Consider the following 21,013-nt stretch of genomic DNA (forward strand, 5'->3'; position numbering starts at 1 on the left):
AGGATTTCCCTGCTGTACTGTTAGCTCTATACAAGAGAGGAAGGCCGATTCTTTTTTAATTTCCATTTCGCTGACACAGCTTTAGCAGAAATCTTTCTGTAGTCGTTTTCGTCGACAAAACGAATAGCAATATCGCTCTCCGCGTCTTCCGCCATTTTGTTCTGCGTCAATTCGTGAAGGACGCGTGGCTCTGAGCGTGGGTCATCCACGCGGAACACATTCGCGCTATGTGATTGGCTGTTGTCTTATGCCCCTTGGGATCTGTGGTCTTAAAAATAACTCGAGACTAACTACCTATGGAATAGGGTGTGTATGGGGGATGCCTTCTCTGTCCCCTTTATCCTCTCTTGTTATTAGTTAACTTGATAAAAATTACAGAAATTAGCTTGTCTGTTGCTTTCTTTCACTGCAGAGCCAACAAAAGATATAGGAGGACTTCTGACATCTGGGAAAGCTGTATGATCCTGCATCTCCATTAAGTCGCTCTGGCTGTACTTACCAGCGGAAATTGATTACGGATTTATTTACAGTGAAGAGAGGTAGACCATGAGTACAGTGCCTTATTTTCCCGAGGGATAGTAGAGCAAACAAAATAATTAAGCGGGCGTTTATGAAAAACACAGCCCTCGAGTAAGGCGACCTTTCCCCACTTGCCGCGCGCCTTCCTCGTGGGTGGCAATTTTCACTGCCACTCGGGTACTAACTCCCTCTACTTCCCCAAGGCAAATAAGGGACCACTCATTGTCTAGAAGAACACTTCAAAAATCAATCATCAAAAGACGGGAAAACACGAAACGACAACGAGCACTGCATAAAACAAAAATGTTTTGGTCCAATTAGACGACGGAACCACCTAGATACTGGTGGAAAACTTCAACATATGCTCGCTCAAAACCCGCTGTGCAAGGGTTTCTGGGAACAGGTTTCAGTCATTCCGAGGACGAACCTTTTATAGACTTCAAGGAAAAAGTTGCTTTATTTGCGTGAACTTGCATTTGGCCGGATATACCATATACACTGTAAATAGAAATTATATACCGTAACATCCCGTTTCTACGTGTTCAGAGAAATTGGTTACTGATTTAAACTTTTACAACAACAAAAACGAAAACAACATTAGCTTTATTTGCATGCCTATAAGTTCTAATAGTGCAGTTGCAAATTAAAGTTTTAAAAGATAAAACAAGAAGAAATAATAAAGCAGCAAATAGATAACAATTAAGTTACATCAGACTCGCTTGGTAATAAATCAGTACAAAAATATAATCGTGATAATGCAAACTTCGTCCATTGATTTTTATTAAAACCGCAAAGAGGACAAAATAATCTTGTGATTTGGTAGATTCTGCAACTTTCGATCATCCTTTTCTTTCCTTTCAGTTACCTTGCTTTTATCTTTTAAGTAAGGGAAAAAATCGTTCTTAAAATTGTTAAAAAAATTCTAGCAGGTTTCTTTGAGTGTTGAAATATGTATTTGTTTGACAATGCAACGCTTGAACCTACGCGGTCCGAGCTGTAATAGTTTTCTTTGTTAATAGTATCAATAATACGAGGAAGATTCATTTCAGCTCTACAAGTAATATTTGATCAAGTTTTGCTTGTTTCGAGACATCGAAAAATCAACTCAGTACACGACATAATAGATTCAAAAAGGTTAGAATCCAAGCCCAATAAATGTCTTTAAATCCTGTGTAGGCTGTAAATTACAACAGGCCCCATACGGGCTAAGATGTCAGTGCTCAGCGCTTGAGATACTTCTCTTTTCAGTGAATTCTCCCACCGATTTGTTATCAAAGCTACAGAACAGTTTACCCCCCTCCTCCACCCCCCCCCCCCCCACATCCGTCTTGAGAGCGATGTAAATAGATTTCTTTAATTGACATAACCTTTAGATGTACAGATAAAAGATGTAAGACCATGTAAATATCAGAAATTTTCTTTATTCACGTTCGTACTGGTGGAGGCAATGTGTCAAAATAAATGATTGATTTAATTTGAAGGCGACAAATGTAAATAAATTACTTTAATTAACATAACCTTTAGATGTATAGATAAAAGATGTAAATATCAGAAATTTTCGTTATTCACGCCGTTCGTACTGGACGCAATGTGTAAAAATAAATGATTGCTTTAATTTGAAGGCGACACAAAATGGTGCCTGTTTATTTAATAACCACCCGGTGCTTCCCTTCTGTGTCTGTGTTTAAAGTGTTTCTTTAGCCTTCGTAACAGGCGCACGTGAAATGTAGAGGCAAATATCAACGGCAGCGCTATCCTCGTGCGAGGAGAAAGAACGCTACCTTTCTCTTCGCGTTCTCATCTCCCCCGCGCATCACTTGACGCGCACCCATATTTCGCGCGAGCCTACCCCGCAGAAAAAGAGCAAACATTGGGGGTGGTCACAGGAACGTTGCTAGGCAAAGTACGTCACTTATGTCCAAGAATGTACGCGGGTATAGTCTCAATAAGCACTTCATATATGGCTGGGCTGTTGTCATTTTGATCTTTGAGATCTTGCCTTTTTCATTTAGATATGACTTGCTGGAATTCTTAATTGCCAAAATTGATGAACTGGTATTCATAAGGACGCTATGTGACGGCTATTACAAAAATCTTGTATCTCTCAAGGATTCGATCCTGCATCAATTAAACAGTAAACATTTATAAGTGTAATTTACAAGTGTTCCTTTTATTTCCAGACTCTAAAGCAATAGCTACACTTGTAAATTAAACTTGTAGAAGTTTTATTAAATTTAACGCTGAATATGTGTCAGGGACGATTTTTGGCTAAACTTATCTAAAGAAAACCTCAGTGCTCCTCTTTAAAATTCTACGAATGAATAGTTTAGAAAAATTTTCATTTTGAACTTTTGACTTTTAAAAATGGTTTGCGCAAAAAGCTCAGTGGAAAACACAGAGAAACTTCAACCTTGATCCATGTCTTTCACATCCTCCCCGGACTTGAACTGATTGTTGCCGAGTCGACTATCGTTTCTTTCCTGTCAAGTGATTACGTCAAGATGAAACCATCACGTGATCTTAATAAAACACAAGCCTTTCTTTGCAATCTTCACGGCTTTCTTTAATTCTGCTTTATTTGACTTCCGATCCTTCTGAAGTCTAAAAAAAGAGATACCAACATTAAAGATTTATACGATGATAACAGTGTTTCGTCCGCAACGTGAATGTTTTGAGGCTTTCGCGACACGTTCCTCTCTCGAGATAGCTGCGTGGAAGTATATGCGAGATAGAATTCGTTGCGCTTATTATATTACTTCCAAGCGCATGTCGCGCACGCAGGTTAGATGAACCCCAAGAGAGGATTAAGGGGACAGAGAAGGCATCCCCCATACACACCCTATTCCATAGGTAATTCGTCTCAAGTTATTTTTAAGACCACAGATCCCGTGGGGAATTAGACAACAGCCAATCACATAGCGCGAATGTGTTCCGCGTGGATGACCCACGCTCAGAGCCACGCGTCCTTCACGAATATGGTCGGCCATTTGTTTCAAAATTATGACACGATATACGTGCGGTTTTTCCCACGTATACTTGCAATCATTTCTGCTACACGATATACGTACGTTTTTTTGTCACGTATACTTGCGTTTTATTCCCAAGTATATGACCATTTTCTTACAAACGCGCATATATATGCGCACAAAATATCCCATATATATGCGTTACAAACAAGCACGTGGTATATGGGGTCACAGAAAGTCGTCGTACAAGAGGCACCGAATTATACCGTCACCAAAAAACCCCCTTCATGTACGATGGAGCTGAAAACTAACTTCAGTCTGAATCAAGCATGGCCACAATGGCCGCGTTAATTTCGAGCAAGGTTTGGTTCTTATTCACTGCCCTCACCGCCAGTAGTGGTGGTTGTTGGCTCCCCGACAACCGATTTGTTGGAATCCGTGGATTGTCTCTTGAGAGACTGTGTACGCTATTTCACAAATGCTGACCGAAACAACGATCGATTCAGTTAGAAATTAGCGTCCGACAGGCAAAACACGACTCATAAGCTCTTGATAATGTGAAACATGACCTTGAGAGTCTGCTTGAACAGATTGGTTTTTCTTCTTTTCTCTCTCGCGCGCGAATTACCACCTTTTCGCCTCCACGAACACGTTCTAAGCCTCCTAGTCTCGAAGCTTTTTATTATTTCCCTGGTATTCTCACTGACTTTAATAGCCTTCCACCTGCCTCTCTTTCCTTAGTGCTCCTCCACTTTAATTGTGATTTTCACGGTTATCTAACTCGTTCTCGTTCAACTTGCATAAAATGTCCCTCAGGTATCAATTTGCTATTAGTTCTCACGCCCCGATTATTTGGCCAAGGATATCCCACTGATATACCCTTCACTCTCTGTAACAGCCTTACCACCACTGACTTTAAATAGAAACTAAAACTTTACTTTTTAAGCCTGGATTGAATTAGCGCAGGATTATCATAGTTCATTGTTAGTTTATTTGTCACTAGTACTTCTAGTTTTACCTCTGCTATAGGACTGCTTGCATTACTTAATTTAAGTTTTGTATCTTGTTTTAGTTTCGAAATTTAGCCTTCAATGACTTCATTTCTACATAAAATAATTTCTGTTATTTTGACCACAGGTCGTATAAGCCCCCGGCTTTGGATTTACTGAGTTTTGTACTATATGAACGATGGAATAATTAAGTTAAACTTAAAGTTCTAGCACTACAGATAATTACCTGCATACTGAGTCATCATCTCCTGTGGTTTATGGTTCTTTAGGTCTTCCTGCTAGAAGTTGACCTCAGATGCAGTTGTAAAGTGTTTTAATTTTCTTTGACCTTTGTTTAAGCCTAAAGCTTTAATTTAGTATTACGGCTAAATAGAGATTGTAGTTTCTATGGTTTTCTCCGTAAATCATGGATCTGTGGAATAACTACATGCATGCATGTAAGTTTCTTTGTCCGGGGATGTGATTATTTCTTCCTATGCCAGGGGAGAGGGTACTCCCTATGATGGCCTATACGGGGAGGCTCCACCCGAAATCCCGGAGAGGTACTTAACAAATATTTGTACGGGGAGGCTCCACCCCGAGGTCCAACCCCTTACCCGTCGAGAAAGCGTTCTACATTTGTGACTGATTCCTATTTTATGACAGTGCGGGTTTCCAGCAGTTAAAGGGGATACAAAGTTCTAAGCAAGATATGTGAAAGGAGAACCATTTGTCAATAGAAGAAAATGGTCATATACTTAGGAATAAAACGCAAGTATACGTGACAAAAAAACGAACGTATATCGTGTAGCAGGAATGATTGCAAGTATACGTGGGAAAAAACCGCACGTATATCGGGTCATAATTTTGAAACAAATGGCCGACCATACACGAATTGACGCTAAAAAAATGGCGGAAGACGCGGAGAGCGATATTGCTATTCGTTTTGTCGACGAAAACGACTAAAGAGAGATTTCTGCTAAAGCTGTGTCATCGAAACGGAAATTAAAAAAGAATCGCCATTCCTCTCTTGTATAGAGCTAACAGTACAGCAGGAAAATCCTTAACACACTGAATATTCTCTCAGGATCGTTTATAATTTACAGTTTGAAGAGATATGATATTTATTCTTTTATTATTCAACAAAATAACACTTGGCGTCCTACTTGCTTTATTGTACAAACGACCGGTTTCAATAGACCGGTTACGACAACTGCGAGTTAAACTGATTTCAAGAGTTGTCAAAGAGTCCAGCGATTTCCTTTTCCCAGGTGAGCGACTACTCATTTGGCATCAATATTCAGAAATGCTGTCGGTCTCTTTACGCTTTCATTGCCTTTCGCCCGACATGTTTTGCACGGCGTTTAGTCATGCGAAACCTCCACGAAACATCCACGCTGCGCGCGAGGTAGCTTTTTGATCCCGATTCTAAAAATAACTCGAGACGAATTACCTATGGAATAGGGTGTGTATGGGGGATGCCTTCTCTGTCCCCTTTATCCTCTCTTGATGAAGCCCTATAAGCCTTGGGTAGGTTGTTTCTTGATAAGCTAACGTGCGCGGCCTTCTGTGCGGAAGATTTCGAGTTCGATTTCCAGGTGGGACCTCAATCCTTGTTTCGTCTTTTACTCTTTTCCTTGTAGCTTTTTAAAAGTAGCTTTTAACACCAGTAAAAAGGAGAACTGATGGAGAGAAGGAGGTAAAACGAATGCACCGTCGGCCTCATCTTTGTCTGTCAAATGTGCACTATTACCGGTTCATTTCCCACGTAAAATAAGGATCTTTATCGTTACTTTGCTGCTATCCAGTAACCTTCAGGGTTTGAGAAAGGTGATTTTTGTGGAAACTTAGTGAAACACTCCTGGACTTAGTAACTGACCAATGCCTATCAAACAATTAAACTTGTAGCAGGATTATCGCGCAACCAAACAACTTAAACGGCGTCTAAACATTGTAATAACTAACTGGCTCAAGATTCCATTTTAAAGTAGCTAGGTAGGATTTACGATATCTAAAATTGCGTAAAATAACAACTTGCCTTGTGACGAGAGATAAATCCCCGCAACCAAACATCACAAAAAACAAAGTGTCTTTCGGTAGGGCCTGGTGAATTTCTAGGATTTTAGAGTCTACCGACTTTAGCACTTCCTGTTGACAAAAAGAAAACAACTTCACAAATGTGACGCCCAAGGTGCTTTGTTTAAGTCAGGAACCTCAGAACACTCGGGACCAAATTTGTAACAACTGTTTGAAGTAAATGTTTCCAGACTGCATATCCTATATTAGCCTGCCAATACAGCTCTACAAGGAGACATAAAATTGTTAAAGACACTGCCGTCACTTTGAGCCGATACTTCAAAAACATAAAATAACCTGGAAACTATCTCCCACCCCCTTCCGCCACCAAAAAATCTTTTAACACTTTTTGACAAGCAGTCCAGTCATTTTTACAAAAACATTTCTTTTCCCCTAGCCTATAAAACTAAACAAGGACTTATTTCAATAAGTTACCTTCCATCTTTGATCTTCTTTTCCCTCATCGTTACACGTTTCCCCTGCGAAGATATGAGACAAAAGTTGGTTCAAAATAGTTTCTTGTCTCAATGAAATGTATGCATCAGTTTGAGACGTTTAAAAGAACGTAATAAAGGTTCCGTCTGCAATTATAATGCCGCTGACCTTTGAGAAACATTTCAGGTTGATGTAAATGAGCCCACAATAGATCTGCGGTTTTGACTAGCTCCACCGCCTGGGACACCACCTAGAAATAAGGACAATGGTCATTGGTGGCCTAATAAGCGCCTACAGGTGCTAACACATGGGGGCTTTCACATTCGATCGGGTTAAAACATTTAGATAAAGATTTAACTTACTTCATCGATGAGTGGATTTTGTTTTCTTTGGCGGCCGTTTCGAATTTTTCGGTCAGATGGTGCGAGATCTGGAGCCAAGAAATATCGGGGGTCTGGGACAGTCGAAAAACTCTCGGAAGATCCAATCGCTTGCCGAATGTGAAGCGACATATTATCAGAGATACGAGCGGCTCCGAAGATTTCTTGGTTGCAGATGTCGTACCAGCAGACCGCAAAGTTCAAAATGGCCGCAAAAGAAAGCAAATTTCTCCTATCGATATTAAAGTAAATGATCATTATTCTAAGAACGTTTTTCTTCGAATAAGAGTTCGGGCGCTTATTGAAAATTTCGGTTCAAAGAAGGGGCGTTTTTAAAAAAGAGTGCGCTTAATCGAGGAGGGCATTGGTTATCAAGCGTACTGAAGTCCCATTACACAAAGGGAAAGGGGGAGCTTATTCGAGGGGGCGCTTATTTGATATTTTGGCCTAGGGGGTGAGCGCTTACTCGGGGGAGGACGCTTATTCGAGGAAATACGGTATTGTAACCTGATCGAATGTGAGAGCCCCCCGTGGGTAAAGCTCAGAGCCACTTTTAATTATCACCAAACGAGAAAGTTTCAAAAACTCCCCAGGTACGGTGATGATTAACCCAAAGGAGTTTAGTTTTTAAGAAGCGACATTACCTCGTCATCTGAAGTACATGAAACGGCGTGTCTTGCACCACTACAAAATTTTCTTAACACTCCTGGGGAGTCAAGCATGGCTCCTACGAATAGTACAAGATCATAATAATAGGATTAGTCTCCAATCATCTTGAATCATCGTGGGTCACGACGACTCACGACGACAGTCTCCGGTCGGTATGAGACGTCGGTTAGTTGGTTAGCCTCAAATCACTGGGCTATTCACACAAAAATAGATTTAAAAATTTATTCTCGGGATCTTCTCTTGGGAGAGTAATCAGTCTTAATTCTTCTACCACGTAAACGCTTTGTTTGATGCAACAAGCTTATATATCCAAAAACAATTAAACACTTGCTAAAAACAACTAAATAAGCTCCATGGGTGAGAGATTCCTACCAACGAGTTTCTGCTTGTATAGTTTTTTCATTACAAGCCAAACAACAAAGAAACAACCAACCAAAAAGCAATAAATAAAGAGTGCGGCCTTCGGTGAAGAAGTAATTTGCTGTCTACCAACTGAGTTACAGTCAAACCAAGAAAACTGTGAGGGCCGAGAGCAAAAAAGGTGGATTCTATTTAGCTCCCTTTCCAACTCGACGAACTCCTGCGGAAACGGCTGCCACGAAGGTCAACTGTAAGGTGAACGGATCACCGTCAGAGTGATTTTAAACGTGAAGTATCCAGCGCTACTCCTTCGCCAGAGCGAATCCAGGGATAATCATCGAAAGAAAAAGTTCCCTTATTTTCAGTTTCAGGTTTAGATGCGCATGAAGATGTTTGGTCCATCGTGAACGATGATGATCAAAACTTCCATTTCAGTTGAGCATAGTTAACAATTATTGGATGCGTTTTTTTTTTCAGAATAATCAAGATCGAGGTAAGTTTTGTCAACCGAGGCCAAAGGCTTACAACACTTACCGAGTCCTTGATTATACCGGATTTCACAAAAGCCGAATCTAGTCAGAATTGTACTGAAGAAAATAACGACAAACACACCGCACCAAGGAACATAGTTTCAAATTGCACGTGGAAATTGTGCATTGCGCGCGCACGAAACTAATCTGTACTTTGTGCTTATTACCAAAATTAACTGTAGGATCTTAGCCAATAAGGCAGTTTAGAGAGTACCATGTATAATAACAATAATAATAATAATAATAATAATAATAATAATAATAATAATAATAATAATAATAATAATAATAATATAAACTATAGGAAAAATGTCTAATATACCTATCCTTCCTTTGCGAGCGATCCTCTCAAATAACCTGTTGATAAATATCACGTAAAAAGAGAAACGATGACTTAAGTTATGTATTCATCATTTCCTATATTAACTCTCACCATCTGTCTAAAGAAAACGAAAGAAATGCCAGTGCACCAATTACTAGACCCTTGAAGCAACCTTTATACATGCGATTTTTTTCTGCGCTGTAGCGGCGCCTGAGGCGAGAGAGACAGTATTCTTCATCCCCTGCTGTGACTGGCAACAAATCCTTCTTCATACATTTATTATTTGTAAAAACTCCAAAATGGTTTTACTCCAAAGAAGGGCTTGGCAAGTAATAAAAATAAACGTAAAGGAATAAAAAAAGGGATCAAAAAAGCCCACTCTATGTCGATTACCATCAGCTTTGTTTCAAGCCTGTAGGGTACTAAACATGAACCACCCTTGACTGAGATATGATTTGCTTTCTTAAAAACAATTGCAAGAAAAAGCCTACACCAAAAATCCAAAATGTTAATGCGGAGAGTGATCGTCTTTTAAAAAACCTGTTATAAAAAGCAGAGAGAACTTTGTCTCATGATAAGCAAGTGTTTACGGGCCGGGCCTCCTTTTTCTAACAAATAACTGATGGAATTATCTGTACGTGAATATTTTGAACTAAGTTGCATACCCTTCTTTATTCATTGACGGTTTTCCAAAGTTTGGACCTAAAAAACAAACAAACAAGGAATAACGTTAACAAGGCAAGGAAAAAATAGAATTAAGAAAACATGAAACGCTCTGCCAGGTGTAACTTCCCTCGGGGCCTCTCAAGCAAACTTGGTATGTCCACTCGACAACTGATGAAAAAACTAAACTTGGAGAAATGCAGAGGTCTACAAATCAGGCGAGATGTAACCCAAGCATTAGTCTTCTACATTTCTACTACTCACATTCGAGCCACTATTCTCACTGCATAATTAATTAGCTCGTCACAAGAATTCTTTATAATCTTGCGCATTTCCTCGCGGGATCGCGCATGCTCACAGCGGTTGTAATGCTTTGCGCCCCTCGACTATAAGATTCGCCACTCCGTCTGAAAAATGGTCATTTTTAATGATGGTGCTCCGGGACCACGGACAATTTTCGCGATCTAAACCCACCCCATTTCCTGGTGGCCGTTGAGAACTTCAACGTTTCTCCTCGTTGCATTCCTATTACTTAATATTATGCGGTGAGGTAATGAGTATGTATTGCTTTGAGGAAATGTTACGCGTTTTCTTGCTGATAGTTTTGGGAATTAGCGTAGTATAATACTACACCAGCTCTAAAAGATGGATTTTCGAGTCTTGTAACACACAGCACGGAGTCAGAAATCTGTTCTCTTGTGAAGATAAAGTAAACAAATTTACCATTTTTAATTTTCAGTTGAACCAACTCCATGCAGGCTTTAGCATCTTCGATTGAACAATGGCCATCTGATCCATTTTGAATCTTTTTACTGTACATAGAAAAAGTTTCAATTACATCGCAAGAAACACAGAAGTGCAGGCCAAAGATTACAAATGAATATTGCCAATAAACAAACTGGAAATTACTAAGATGCCCTTCGAAAAAGGTGGAAAGTACGCACGCGATTGAACACTTACTTCAAAAACCGTTTAGTGAGACATTTGAGTGAAGATTTAAATAAAGGACCACTACTACTGTCATATAAGACTGAAGTGTCAATCACACGTCTGTGATGCAGCTAGAAATAAATAAATATAAGGTACACATTAGAGAAATACAATGATTTGTATACAATCAGAGAATATCTTGACAGATGAAATAAGAATACCTTAAAGATTGAAGGTTTCAAGGGTATTTTGTTACTAGGAAAATTAAACGCATCTTACATTAGTTGCGTTTTAGGAATCCAAAACGAATGGATAAAGAGAGAAACCTTTCTTGGTGGAATAATGGTCACGTTTTTTATTTTCTTTCAAAACGCGGGACAACAGTTGACACTAAACTGTGAAATGAACTCACCTTCAGGGCTCGCAGATCATTTTCCAAGGAATGTCCGATCAAAATTGCATCATGCGGCAGAAGATCGATTAAACATTTTTGGACATCATCTAATATTGTAGTAACATTTTCAAGTGTCTTCTTTGTAATGCCACTAAACCTTCACAAAAAAAGGGGGAGACGCAAGTAAGGATCTATACCCCTAACTTGAAGATCTTAGAGGATTTCCCGCAAGACTAATGGATTTTGTGCTGTTGTGCTGTTGCTATTTTTGCGTAATTTTCTATAAATAATAGGGAGATTTAGAGTCGCGTAACGTTTCTTTACTTCTACCAAAAAAATAAGTAGTAGTAGTTTCACGTTTTTTTCATCTATAAGAATTGTTTTAAACTGTTTTTATCTGCTCATGTTCTATCTTGAGAAATATTCAACTTTAGTCTGCCGTTGGCCGTTTGCCAAAATGTCACTCTAAATCTCTCTATTATCTATAGAAGATTTTTTCCAGCGCATGACATTACGGAAATATTTCCATTTTAGTTTACTTGAACTTTTACTGCAGATCACATGTCACATGTTAGCAGGTGCAGCCATACCGGCAAGGTCACAAAAAACACTAGTACGATTAAGAAAAAAAACAAACTGTCTTGCTTTGCGTTGCAGACGCAGCCTTATTTCCTCGGCAGCTGCGGACCCATAACTTAAAATCTGGTGAAAAGGAGTGAAGTATTTCTAAATAAATAAGTATTCGCAAGAGAGGATAAAACTATCCTCTCTTGGTATTCGACTAAACTACTGAATACAGCCCCACTTTGAACAAACAACAAAACAGGTCCTGGTTGGCAACCACTCCACAAGCCACTAAATATACAGACACATATGTTTTCATTGCTGAACCACAATATTTTTATACCTAAGTCTTGGCTTGCTTTGCTCTTCATATCCATTGCCGAGCCACTACGACTTCAAAGTTGCCCCTTTTCAGCTACTGGTCAACTATAATTTGAGCGAGTTGGATTAATCGCGAGAAGCTTGAGATAACTTACTTCGTTTTGTAGTCTATTATTGGCCTGGTAGGTTTAACAAGTGTGTCGTAAATTACATTGAACGATTCATCGACGACCGAGATTCTTGTTAGCTCCAATCCCTCTGCTGTTTCACACTATAAAAACAAGCAAACAAACAAAAACTGTTAGGGGGAGACATAGGAGGGGGGATGGAAGGAATCGGTCCTCTTGTTTCCTCACTTGCGCGCTTTTACCCACCGCTTTTTCTTCCTCCTTTAAGCGCCGCCACCGTGACGTAGGCTACGTGTCTACGTATAAAGGCGGTTTTCCACTGTCGCGTTATTTTTACGTGCGTAAATAGAATAGATAAAGTATGAAAGGTCGCGCGTAAACGTAAAGTTGAACCTCGCTCAACTTCTACGTTTGCGCGCGGTACTTCATACATTAGTAAATGAAATAGAGACGTCAGATGCAAGTTTAGAATTTCGTAAAATAGAATAAGTGCAGCTAAGACAGTCCAAAACAATTGTTATAGACCAAGCTAACCGGAAGCTACTAATTTTGGGGTAGAAGTAATGAACAGTAAAGCATAAGCTAAGGGAACACTTGGTCACGTGGTACATATTCACTTTTGCCGTTTGCCTTGAACGCGACTCTAAATCTCTCACTCAATTAGCTCTATTTTATTTACGCGGGTACAATATACCTGGCCACGCGCGTAAAAATTACGGGAAAGTGCAAATTAAACTTAATTTAACTCTGCGGTTCGGGCAACAAGACTTCGGGTGAGATGACGTTCGAGCGACTTGACATGTTACCTTACAAAAAAGGTAAATATTGCAGTGTTTTAGAAGCCTACCTACCATCTCACAGTCAACAGCATACATTGGCGACTCGTGTGAAGAGGACTCCTTTGAAGAGCTGGTAGATTTCTGGTACGCTTTGGTTGAAATGAAACCTAGAAACAAATGATTTTTTGTAACCGTTTACACAGTTTTTGCGACGCGATGTTGTTCTTTCCTTTATAGAAGAGAGACTTTGCTTCTCTTCATCTGTGTAAAGAATGGGTAATACCGTCAAACATTGCGGGTAACCTTGCTTGGACTAATGTAGGGTGGAGCAGTAAAAGAGACCTTTCGATTCTAAAACGAGGAATACTACGACTACGAGATTTTCTTAATAGAGAAGAGAAGCCGTCACGTCACGTTGCCATGGTAGGAAAATTCTTGGTTCTCAACAAACCGTGGTCCTGCAAATGTGGCAGACAAAAACGAAAACATTGACATGTATGGCTTTCCTGTGCATGATTGCACCCAGGAACAAAATTGTAGCCCATGCTTTTCTTTTATTGTTTGACAACGCAAATGACCGTCTCTGTCAAGAAAAATTGTTGGGTAAAAGTGAACAAAAGCTCCCCTAAAAGTATGTCGGCCGACTGTTGGTTTTCTCACGGCCGACAGTTGGCCGACAGTATACCAACAGCTCACCGACAGTTGACCGACAGTAACCGACAGCTCACCGACAGTTGACCGACAGTAAACCGACACTGAAAAAAATTACCGTTGCACACTCAATTATCTCTGTCTGTTTGAATTGATTGCAGGTGCTGATCAATTAAGGATAATTATTGTCAGTTCGTTTATTTTTGATTACTTATTCACTTATCAGAGACAATAAAAGCTGCTTACAACTTGGTCATTGACTTTTCTTTTATTTGGTGGTTCCTAAAAGAACAGTTTTTTTGGATAAAGCACTGCAATATGTTGTTGTGATTCGATGAGGTCATTTTGAAGTGTTCCACCATTTTGTACTCACTCACCAAAACGACTCAAACTCGTCCACGGGTCTTCTCGGTTAATTGTTCAATAATATGGCAATTTTGTGTTTTTTTTTTTCACGTATCGCTAAATTCTTCCAAATTTGGTCGACGGTAGCTGGTTATGATTAAATAGCATGAGATTTTAGCCAATCAGAAATCTACAAATATTTTGAACGAATAATAATGTTTACTACATACCATCATTATGTGTCGATTTATAATCAGCATGATTATCATCATCTTCAGGGAGAGGGTAATCATTCATCTGCATCTCCTCAGTTGTCAGAATATAATCCTCTCTTCCTTTTGGAGTATCAGCTGCGTTTAATAAAGATAGTAATTTAATGCAATGCCAGAAAAAAAAAGCAATACTTTGTGAATACACGTCTACATTTTGGCCTCAAAAATTCCTAACTGCTAACATAAATCGATACTTTCATAAATATCTGGTAGTCATGAGATTCTAAATGTAAAATTTTTCAAGTTTGTTTTTCTTCTTGAGTTATATGTACTTATTGACTGAGTGGGAGGGCCAGACGGGAAAATATTTGGCTCGAGGTCTGGACGTACGGATCTACGGTAGCGCAACGAGGTCCGTGCGTCCAGACTGACAACTAAATATCTTCACGTCCGACCCGACCTAACTAGGTCAATCAGAACTTTATCATATGACCGTGGTGTTTTTGAATTTTTCTGACGGAGCGAAAACGCGTTCATAGCAGCATTTGCCTCGTTTCGTACGCCCTTTTCTAGCAGGGCCATACGCGTTTTTCTGCCTCTATCACTTGACGCGTAAGGACCTCATCCGAGACTTTTTTTTGTCATATGGTTTTCCAACGAAATTGCGCGTGGGGCCGTATGGCTCATGTGATAATGCTGCAAATTTGACACCACCAAAAGTGAAAAAGTTCTTGAAAAGCAAAATTTGCTTTCAGTATATTTGGAGTGTTTCTTAGTAGATTCATCACTTTGTAGAATTGATTTTTGTGACCTCAAGTCTTTTGTCTCTTAATCATAAACAACTGCTGTAAGAGTGAAATGTTACTAAATCAACCAATAAGAGCTCTTGACCAGATTCTGGACAAATTTATGCCGTCAATACAGAATATTTTGGGCTGAAAGAGGCACTGTCCACAATTAATGTGTCGGCGGCAATATTTGCTCACACTGGATATGAATATTCTTACCATTCTGTTTCGCTTGTTTCCTCCTCTTTTTCTCTTGTTTTGAAATGTCTACGGATAATAAACTTTCCGGAGGTAGCCGTACAGAAATATCTGGACCTGAGGCGAAAGTTGCCACACACTGAAAAAATAAGAACTTAAAGAATGAAACGATATATTAACAATGTAAATGCATTATCAAACTTTCCTTACAAGGAAGCCCCTTTAAAAAAGGAGTCCATTTAAGAGACACAAAATCCATACCCGGTATGGCTTCATTATCACAGTTTTATATAATAAATAAAAAATATATCACATCTTATTAATATTCATAAAGAAAACAACAAAAAAACTTAATGTTTTAATAATGAGTGTCTTTATATCTGATAAAGCTTAACTTTACGTCAATTTTTTAGACCAAAATAACCCCAAATCTAAATAATTATACAGTAATTATTGCAAGAATGAGTTGATCTATATCAGAGTTTTTGAAGCCGTTCAATATACTTGTAGTTGTATATTATCAGGTTGAACACTACAGGGGAAAACTGGAGTACCCAGAGGAAAATCTCTTCAAGTGTGGGCTAGACTGAACCAGCAGAAAACTCAGCCCACATAAAGTGTATGGTGTTGCTTCTGGGATTCTGACCAAGATACATTGGTGGGAGTCAAGTCCTCTCACCATTATGCCACCCTTTGTCCCAACAAGAAAGTTAGCTCTGTAAAACATTGTTGGAAGAAAGAGCCAAATTATTATAATGGAAGAATTATTAGCATATTTGTTTTGCTTAAATCTCCACTAAATTAAGTGAAACATATTTCTCCTGCAGTCCTTACTGATAAGAATTTATAGAACTAAACTTACATATGAAAAAATAATTGGAAATTATTTAAAGGGCAAAATCATCAATTTAAATAATACATCCTTTTCTCTACTGATCAGCCTATTATAAGTCACTAGTATAGTAGTTTTAACTATTAAGAAGTGTATATCTACTGTAAATGATGTAATAAACACCCGCTTGCAAAAAACGCCTCCTCCATGCACTGTTAAAAATGTATTAGACACCCTGTTCTAATAAACACCCCTTCTAATACACGCCCCCTATAAGAATTGCTTCAAAATACTAGGAATTTAATACCAAAAAGAAGCAAAATCATTCAATTCATTCAGTTTCTTGCTTGATTATCCTGAGGGTTTGTGTATTTCATCTTGTTCATGAATGTTAAGTTCAAAGTAAGGACAGACTAATGATGGCAGTACAATAACCTAGGGTGAGAATTCTGACCTCGAGGTTGGGATTTGAAAGAGCGACATGGATCTCTAGATGGCCTAGACGTATCAATTAAAGGAGTGGATATTCTGCTATTTCTAAACTCTCTCAATTTTTTTGCTGAAAGCATATTAGTTTTGTTGAGCTTGTTACAGTACTGTTATAAGAATAAATGCCTCTCTCTTTTTTTGTAATGCCTCATATCTATCAAACACTCTGCTTGGACCCCTAAAATTAAATTATTATAGAAGCCCTGGGTATTTATAGGCCATTTATGGTACAGATCAGATTTGAAGAAACTATGTCATATAAAGGAGAGTCAACAAGAGATTACCTTTTCAAAGAGTGTGTTACACTGGGAAAAGTGCTCTTGGTGTTTATTAAATTCCACAGCTCCAATGCCGCTAACAAGGACAATAACAACTTTCTGTATGCTTCTTACATTGATGATATCACACCAATCAGGGACAACTGCATCATCGGGTGTTAATGCAAATAAAATAAGCTCTGGTATGCTTGAGATCTTTACTGGTGAACGGGCATGATGGACATTTCCTGCTTGGAAAAGATGTTCTGTATAAGGGTTGACTGTTGGCTGGAGCTGGCTATTTTCAGCTGTGAAAAGATCCTCTTGCCCATGATTGACCTTTTGCTGAAAGAAAGTTTAAGACAAAATCCATTACTCTTTGAGTAATTTCAACTTTCAGTGGACTAAAACCAAGCAGATTGCATTCTTTTTTAGTCTTCTCGAGGGCTATAAATGTGATAAGTTTTATGAAATAACTCCAAAGAAAAGGTTCTTATGGGAGGCCAAGAAAACAAACTTCAAATGCTTCAAATTTCACAAAATCACATCTTACCCATGACGATTTTACCTGAGTGTGTTTTCTCAATTCCTGTGAAATTTGAAATTTATTTTCTTGCGCTCCCATTTAGCATCAATGGACCAGGAGAAATTAAATTGGAAAAATTTAAAATAACTGGAAAACATTGATTAACATCATCAGTATGGAATTTCTCTTGTTGAGGTGAAGATTTTTTTCCTTGCAAGATGTTCTAGTGGCAAAAGGAGCCAGGAGAGACCACTCAGTGACCACTGTATTCACAGACTACAAACCTTAAAACCTACAATCGGCGACAAAATGAGTTGAGACACTTCACCCTAAACTGGGCTTTTTGTATGTTATACTGACTTCAAAAGGAGGAAATACAGCTTTTCCTCTCCACGCAATGTTGTGCCAATGTTTGAGCTACCTACAGAAAACAACAAACACCCCAACTTTGAATGGAGGGGCAGGGGAGGGGTGTGGATTTTTTTGTTCTCTGAAGTTACCCAATTTGAGTACAATGTCTCAACAATAATATTTTGTCGCCGATTGTAGGTTGAATATTACACTGGTTAAACATGAGAACAGACTTGACCTACAACAATAATTTAATATTACCCTTACGTCTGCAATTTTCTTCAGTAAATCTTGTAAAAATAACAGATGTATGATTATATAAAATACCAATAACTGTTTGCAAACCTTTCTTGCCTCTGCTAACCTCCTTCTTTTTTCTTTTCTCTTTGCACTCTTCCCTTTCTTTTTTCTTTTCTTTCCTATGTTAATATCACAGGAAAAAATAAACAGACTCTCATTTTTGGATATTTTAGGGTATTTAAAGAATACCCACAAAAATCCCAAATTTGGAAGAGTGAGACAAGTCCCAATCGGGGAACCTGGATAGGAATTTCCTAGTTGGGATTTGTCTCACCAGAAAGTCAAAGGTTCCACTCCTGTAGGAAGTCAGACTCGGATTTTATTTTTTTGGGCTGCTTGTGTCGCTGACTAAAAAACTACATGTTTCTCATTATTTTAATCACCAGGCTGAAGATTCACTATCACATTTCCACCATTGTGCATGAGCACATATGTTGACATTGAGTCCTAGCAGTAAGCAGGATGTTTGTCAAATGAAGCTAAAATCCTAGACAAAAGTCCTTGGGACAGTGATGCAGCAGTCATAAAGTTTCTGTAGCTCCTGGTTGCCCTAACAAAACAGTGCAACCTTTTTGAAAATATCTTGCAGTTCCCCCTCCCCCACCCTATACAAAGTTGAAACTAGGGAATAATTCTGGATAAATGAGTCTAATGTTGTTTGTGGGATGGGGAGGGGTTGGGAAAAAAACACATCACCTCAATGAGTTGTACACTAGAGCCTGTGATATGGTCATGTGACACTGGTCGGTGGATAACCTTTTCGCTTTTTGGCCAAACGCATCCTAATCTGGTGTTCCTGTGGCACTAAGGCAGAAATTTTTAAGCTATCACGGATGACTGCAAATTAACTGCACCTATTAATTTTATCAGGGGCATCTCGGCCGGGAAACTGGACTTCAATTTCATTTCCGTAAGGTAGTGATGAATATGGACCCATCATCATTGATTACCTCTAGTATAAGAGCTCTCAACTGACCATAAAATTGATGTTCACTATCAAGTTAAACACAAATTACGTATGCCTTGGACACCTGGCTACTAACAAAAACTTGCCCAATTAGCAGCCAATCAGAGTAAGCATACTACTGTAGCGATATAAAAAGTATTGGTGTTTGACAAGGCAATTTTAAAATTCTTTTTTCTACTCTTTGCATTACAAATCATGCACATGCAAAAAAAAGAAAACTTAAGATTTCCCCACAGCCCCATACATTTATTATGCATACTCAATTTGACTCTCTTCATATTAACTCATTACGAGAAACAGCATGAAATATTTGCTGCATTCATAATAAATGTATGGAGTTTTACGGAAGTTTTACCAAAGATAAAAACAACAACAACAAAAAAAGAATCTAGTTCCAAAGACCACAAGCTTATTTTTAACCAAACTTCATTCACTAGCAACTGAAAAAGTAGCACGACATTTAAGTTATATATTTTTTATCTCAACATACCAGGAATATGCACATCGGAAGTTTCTTCTTTCGCCCTCTTCCGTTTTCTTGACGTCTTAAAAGGGTGCAGAGAAAAAATTTTAAGCTTGGGCTTACCACATTGTTTTACAATAAAATATTTTATAAAATACGCTTATCATTAAGTCGTATGAATTACAGTATCTGCCATTTCACTACTTTACTGCTTACACACCTCTGATTTGTCCTCCATCTTTGAATTTTTGTTTAGAACTGTCATGTATGCTTCACGTATTGTGGTAAGTGCGTCATGTATGCCCCCATTAATTGGCAGTAGCCGTTTCAGTGTTCACACGACAAGGTTCAAGAAACGCGCGGCCGCGGCAACTTACCGCAGAGAAAAAAAAGGACAAACAAGTGCGACCAACTGAGCGCCTAAACAGGCTCCCAAGTGGACGAGCGGGCTGGAGCTTTCTAACAATAGTACTCACTCACGGGAAAAGAAGAACTTGGTACTGGTGTCAGTAAAAAGCGGGGCCGAGGTCGGGGTCGGGGTGGAAGTCTCCCTTTTTTTTATTGTAATGCTGTTTTAGGGTTAGGGTTAGGGTCAGGGCTGACACTGGCCCTAACCCTAACCCTAAATAACCCTAACCTAATCCTAACCCTAACCCTAACCTTAAACCTTAAACCTAAAACAGCATTCTTTAAAAAGAGATAGACCGTTTTACGGGCTTTTAAGGCGGACACCTGGTGTTGGTCCCTGCCGTTTTCAGTCATTTTACTGTGACTTTACACTCTTTAAAAAACGAACACCTCTCTACACTAAGATGGACAACGGACGCTTTTGAAACCATCAACGGACAATTGGAAAGTGCTGTCTGTATACCTCCAAGCGGAAATGTAGGTGCTCTACATGACAGTAAATTGCAATTTTTGATATTTTGTTCCAGTTCGTAGAGTTTATACGGTTACGCTTTTAGACCACGAAGCCGTGATTGTTTGCTCGTAATCATTACCGGTGTCCGGCCTTATTTCGACCTAGGATGCGTAGAACACGGCGCTTGGAAGTAGTGGGCACAAAAAAAGAACAGGCGCGCGAGAGGGAGACACGCGAGGAGAGAGGGAACCTCCCCCTTTCGTGCCTCCCTCTCTCGCCCGCCGGTTCTTTCTCGCGCCCACTACTTCCGAGCGCCTTCGTGCAGGCTAACCTCAAAACCTCGACCCTCTATAGTATAAGCCGGACACCTCTCTAAGACGGAAATTCAGGGCCGGTCCGGAAGGTGCCTGTCTTAGAGAAAGCTGACTGTATACCGTATTTATTCGATTAACGGCCCTGGGCGCTTATTAAATTTTTGGACCTTGAGAGTGGGCGCTAATTCGAGGTTGGCGCTTATTCGAGGCTGGGCGCTTATTAAATTTTCAACATTTTCAGCAAGTGTAGTATGTTTATTTTGCAATAAAACAATAAATGGTAGTAACAAAGCAAGGTTCCTGTAAAATACTTTTTTGAAGAAAACTCCATCTTCGGGGAAGTCTCTTATTAGTTTTAGTACTTATTCAATTTTTGGGGGGTGGGGTGGGCGTGATGGCTTATTTGAGTTTGAGTTGGAGGGGGGTGGGGTGG

At 39.2% G+C, this 21,013-nt stretch overlaps 1 protein-coding gene across 2 annotated transcripts; it reads right to left on the reverse strand.

Moving 5' to 3' along the window:
- Nucleotides 1–2,066: 2,066 nt before the first annotated feature.
- LOC140941351 (uncharacterized) lies at nucleotides 2,067–19,649 on the reverse strand. 2 transcript variants are annotated; one of them, XM_073390334.1, is made up of 18 exons: nucleotides 19,625–19,649; nucleotides 19,432–19,486; nucleotides 18,020–18,093; nucleotides 16,825–17,142; nucleotides 15,241–15,358; nucleotides 14,252–14,371; nucleotides 13,098–13,192; nucleotides 12,274–12,389; nucleotides 11,252–11,390; nucleotides 10,870–10,970; nucleotides 10,633–10,721; nucleotides 9,912–9,948; nucleotides 9,247–9,281; nucleotides 8,010–8,092; nucleotides 7,154–7,235; nucleotides 6,986–7,029; nucleotides 6,513–6,622; nucleotides 2,068–3,120 (listed from the first exon to the last, which is right to left on the reverse strand). In XM_073390334.1, the coding sequence occupies exons 1-18, from the start codon at nucleotides 19,640–19,642 to the stop codon at nucleotides 3,030–3,032; spliced, it is 1,725 nt and encodes a 574-aa protein (XP_073246435.1). In that variant the 5' UTR covers nucleotides 19,643–19,649; the 3' UTR covers nucleotides 2,068–3,029. The 2 variants fall into 2 exon arrangements, with proteins under 2 accessions (XP_073246436.1, XP_073246435.1); XM_073390335.1 differs by lacking the exons at nucleotides 18,020–18,093; nucleotides 19,625–19,649 and having other exon boundaries at nucleotides 2,067–3,120; nucleotides 19,432–19,482.
- Nucleotides 19,650–21,013: the final 1,364 nt, after the last annotated feature.

Source organism: Porites lutea, chromosome 6, assembly GCF_958299795.1.
Source record: "Porites lutea chromosome 6, jaPorLute2.1, whole genome shotgun sequence".
NCBI classification, from domain to species: domain Eukaryota; kingdom Metazoa; phylum Cnidaria; class Anthozoa; order Scleractinia; family Poritidae; genus Porites; species Porites lutea.

Excerpts from the sequence above, each read along its gene's own strand:
- LOC140941351 (XM_073390334.1), bottom strand. Across the intron at positions 15,359-16,824 it reads GTAACACACTCTTTGAAAAG|TGTGTGGCAACTTTCGCCTC; the intron begins GTAATCTCTTGT and ends TTATTTTTTCAG. Across the intron at positions 11,391-12,273 it reads ATAATAGACTACAAAACGAA|GTTTAGTGGCATTACAAAGA; the intron begins GTAAGTTATCTC and ends TTTTTTGTGAAG.